We start from the raw sequence: 3,909 nt of genomic DNA, 5'->3' as shown, positions 1-3,909 counted from the left end.
GACCACCAGGGGACAGACACTCAATGCAGGAGTGGCCCTCTGATGGTCAGTGTGCTCTCACAGCGGGGAGCTCTGCTCAGCCACAAGCCAGGCTGATGGCTGCCAGTACAGCGGTGGTGGTGGGAGCCTCTCCTGCCTCTTCAGCAGCGCTAAGGATGTCTGACTGCAGCTTAGGTCTGCTCCCTGCTGGCAAATGGACATCCCCTGAGGGCTGCCGGGCTGCCAGAGGGATGTCTGATTGCCATCTTAGGCCCAATCCCCCTGGGGAGCAGACCTAAGCCAGCAGGTGGTCATCCCCCGAGGGGTCCCAGACTGTGAGAGGGCACAGGCCGGGCTGAGGGACCCCCTACCCCCAGTGCACAAATTTTTGTGCACCGGGCCTCTAGTCCTATATAAGAATCCTCTATAATAAAAGGGTAATATGCAAATCAACTAAACCGCAGAATGACTGATCGTTATGATGCAAACTGACCACCAGGGGGCAGATGCTCAATGTAGGAGCTGCCCCCTGGTGGTTAGTGTGCTCCCACAGGGAGAACAGCAGTGGTGGTGGGAGTCTCTCCCGCCTTCAGGCAGAGGTAAGGATGTCTGACTGACAGCTTAGGCCCGCTCCCTACAGGGAGCGGCCCTGTGGACCTAAGCTGTCAGTCAGACATCCCCCCAGGGATCCCGGACTGCAAGAGGGAGCAGGCCGGGCTTAGGGACCCCCCTGAATGCAAGAATCTCATGCACCAGACCGCTATTCTGGATATAAATGGAAGTAGTGAATTCCTGATTTTCTATATTACAAATTTATCATACAACTACTGGTTCAAAGGATTCAAGAATCAAGTCAGAGATTTTTTTCTTCATGTCTTAATAAGAGTCTTCCCATTTTTAAAAAAAGGAATTTAAGAGGGTAGGGTAAAAACAAATTTTTAAAATAATAAATGCAAAAAACAAAGACTCCTAGCTCTTCTGTCTTCACTTAAACCTTCACAAGTAAAGATGTTTTTTGACTCTTAAATTACGGTTGAGATAAGTGATCAGCAAGATCAAAGGCACAGCCTCTAATATTTAAAGTTTTAAAGTACTATAGAAAATGAAATGTTATCCTCTGGGTGTTTTTCTAAACCTGTAAATTTCCTTCAGTTCTTTGATTTTCAACATACTCTCTTTAGTTGGATAATTTAGGAATGTTAGTGAAAAACTTTTTAAATTAGTATCCTGACTAGTCAATAAAAGAAACAAATGAATACAAATTAGTCACTGGACAGGAACTTCATGTACTACACCAAATACCAGGAACTCATATTAGAAAACTGTTAACTTGACATTTTTTAAAAGACAATCTTGCAAAAGCAGTGGGCTATTGAAGAGGGTCAGAGAATTCAGACATGCTCACCAGGACCATGGCTGGCTTTGCATGTGGACATATGGAGGGCTACCTTGTAGAACTCTAGAGTAAATACTACAACCTTAGAAATCTCCAAATACTATTTTGGGTTGCCTTACATCATTTCTCTAAGCTGAATTTCCTCAAAAGCAATACATTTCCAAAGAATAAAGACAACTTTAAAGTAAATAAAAAAATTAAAAAAAGAATGAGTCCAATATCCCAAAACTCACAATTATTTCTGAAAAGTAGATAAATCCAACACTTTTCTTACCAATGAAGCCCAGCTGGGAGAACTCTAGTATCATCCATTCCTCAGAAGAAAGTTGAAGGGCAAAATTTTTGATAGTGTTAAAGTAATTTGGTTTGGCAATAATATCATCTTCAAGCTGAAGAAAGAGGGGAAAGATTTAGATAGACCATTTTTATTATGAAAAATAATCAAGCATACTTTATCATGAAAATCAAGTAAACAATGGTCAAAAATGATAAAATTACAGAACTATATTTTATTAAAAGAAAATGAGGAAAATCAAAGGGAAGATGCAAAATCCAAGTCGACTAAACCATTCCCATACTCTGCGAAATAACAACAGCACTCCATGAATTACTCCTTTTGGTCATTTTATACTGCCCAATGTGATTTCGCACTGCCTTTCTTCTTTTCAAAGGAAAATACTTTTTTGTAGGCCTTTAATTTATTTTTCCTTTTTATATAAAACGCATACCAAGTCAAAGAGAGAGTCAAAGAAAAATCTAGTAGCTTCCCTTCTCTGCCCTCCACCCTACTAGCTGGGGTGGCCAATGTTAAAAGTTGGTTGTGCATCAATTCAACACCTTCTGTATGGACATACAGCCCATAAAGACCCATACACACTTCTTCCAGGTTCCCACCCACCTCTATGATTTTATTTAAAAAGGGGGCCATACATTTTTCCCTTCATATACCATGAATAGCTTTCAGGTTAATAAATACATATTTAAATTATCCCTTTTAATAGATGTGTAATATTCCATGCTACAGTTGTACAACAGTTCATTCACCTTGCCCGGCTCACAGGCAGACATGCAGCTTGCTTCTCATTTTCTGTCTGTGCCAACGTGCTGTACTGATATGCTTCTACTTCCATACTTTCCATTTCTGTAGATTCCTAAAAGTGCCTTTTTCACAGTTGGAAAGATATCTTCAAAATCCTTAAGAAGCTGTAGCAGCTCACCAGGTGCCAGTTAACCCCATGTGCTCTGCCAACACCATGTGTTAACTACGCTTGGAACTGCTGCCAGTTCCGTAGGGCGTTGACAGAGATCAGCGATCATGGATGCATGCAAAGACCTCCTCCCCAGAATCTTCTTGCATATAATTTTAAAGTCACAAGGTAATTTTAATATCCCAAGAAAACTTTTCCTTTTCTTAATTCCACATTATCATTTCTAGTTATCTAAAAATAAATAATTTTCACTTATTTTAGGATTTAAAGTTTTCATGTCTTTAAGTCCTCTAAGATTACTTCTTCCTCCCTGTGTAACAGCAGTATTTGGAAAGATATGATGATACTGACTCACCAAATATTTATTGAGCTTTTATTATGTCCAAGACCTGCACTAAACCCTGGGAATAAATCAGTGGCATAAGGCATCTATGATATATTAAGTAACACCAAACAGGCTATAAAACAATACGTACAGTATGATTCTGCTCTTACAGAAAGGGCTGTTAAATGAATTTATATGTGTGAAGCTTAAGTTGTAAAGAGCAATGCCTGACATATGGTAAGCATGCAATAGACACTAGTTCATAGCTGCTGCTGTTACTAAATACTGGCCTCTGCTGTTACATACTGACCCTGTTTAGGGGAAGTGTTCCTTATCATCCTCCTTCTAAACTCCAACCTTTCCTTAATTTCCTAAACATTTACTTTTCCTATACTTCACAAAAAATCTTTAAGTTGCATTAATCCTCTCCTTGGAAAGCAAATTTTAAAAATAGAGTATAGTTTTAAATTCTCTCTAAAAATTTCTTGACCATAATGTGTTTATATAGTGGCCCTAGAATAAACAGCAAGGGTCAACTACAGTAATATTTGGGATATGTTAAAACATTTTGAAATTATAGTAAGACTTCTCTAAGGTATTTCAAGGAAATGTACTCTCTAAATTTAGGATATTGGCTTTTATGTGCTTAAATGCTGTATACTGTTATATACAACTAGGGGCCCGGTGCACGAAATTCGTGCACTTGGTGTGTGTGGGGGGGGAGTGTCCCTCAGCCCAGCCTGCCCCCTCTCACATACTGGGAGCCCTCAGGCGTTGACCCCCATCACCCTCCAATCGCAGGATCGGCCCCTTGGCCAGGCAGGGGACCCTCATTTCCCCCCATCACTGGTTCTGCCCCCAGCCCAGGCCTAATGCCTCTGGCCCAGGCATCAGGCCTGGGCAGGGGACCCACAGACCCCTCCAATTGCTGGCTCTGCCCTCGGCCCAGGCCTGATGCCTCGGCCAGAGGTGTAGACCCCCATCCCCCTCCGATCGCCTGA

At 41.4% G+C, this 3,909-nt stretch overlaps 1 protein-coding gene across 6 annotated transcripts in view; it reads right to left on the bottom strand.

The window, feature by feature from the left end:
- The window catches only part of MGAT4A (mannosyl (alpha-1,3-)-glycoprotein beta-1,4-N-acetylglucosaminyltransferase, isozyme A), a 121,003-nt gene that overhangs the window by 29,510 nt on the left and 87,584 nt on the right, over positions 1-3,909 (bottom strand). For all 6 annotated transcript variants that reach the window (XM_015570034.1, XM_015570033.1, XM_006773042.2 and 3 more), the window contains one exon: positions 1,650-1,764. In XM_015570034.1, coding sequence (XP_015425520.1) covers positions 1,650-1,764 — 115 coding nt within the window. The remainder of the gene's footprint in view (positions 1-1,649; positions 1,765-3,909) is intronic.

This window comes from Myotis davidii, unplaced genomic scaffold (genome assembly GCF_000327345.1).
Source record: "Myotis davidii unplaced genomic scaffold, ASM32734v1 scaffold1065, whole genome shotgun sequence".
Taxonomy (NCBI): domain Eukaryota; kingdom Metazoa; phylum Chordata; class Mammalia; order Chiroptera; family Vespertilionidae; genus Myotis; species Myotis davidii.
This window is presented reverse-complemented; position numbering and strand designations above follow the sequence as displayed.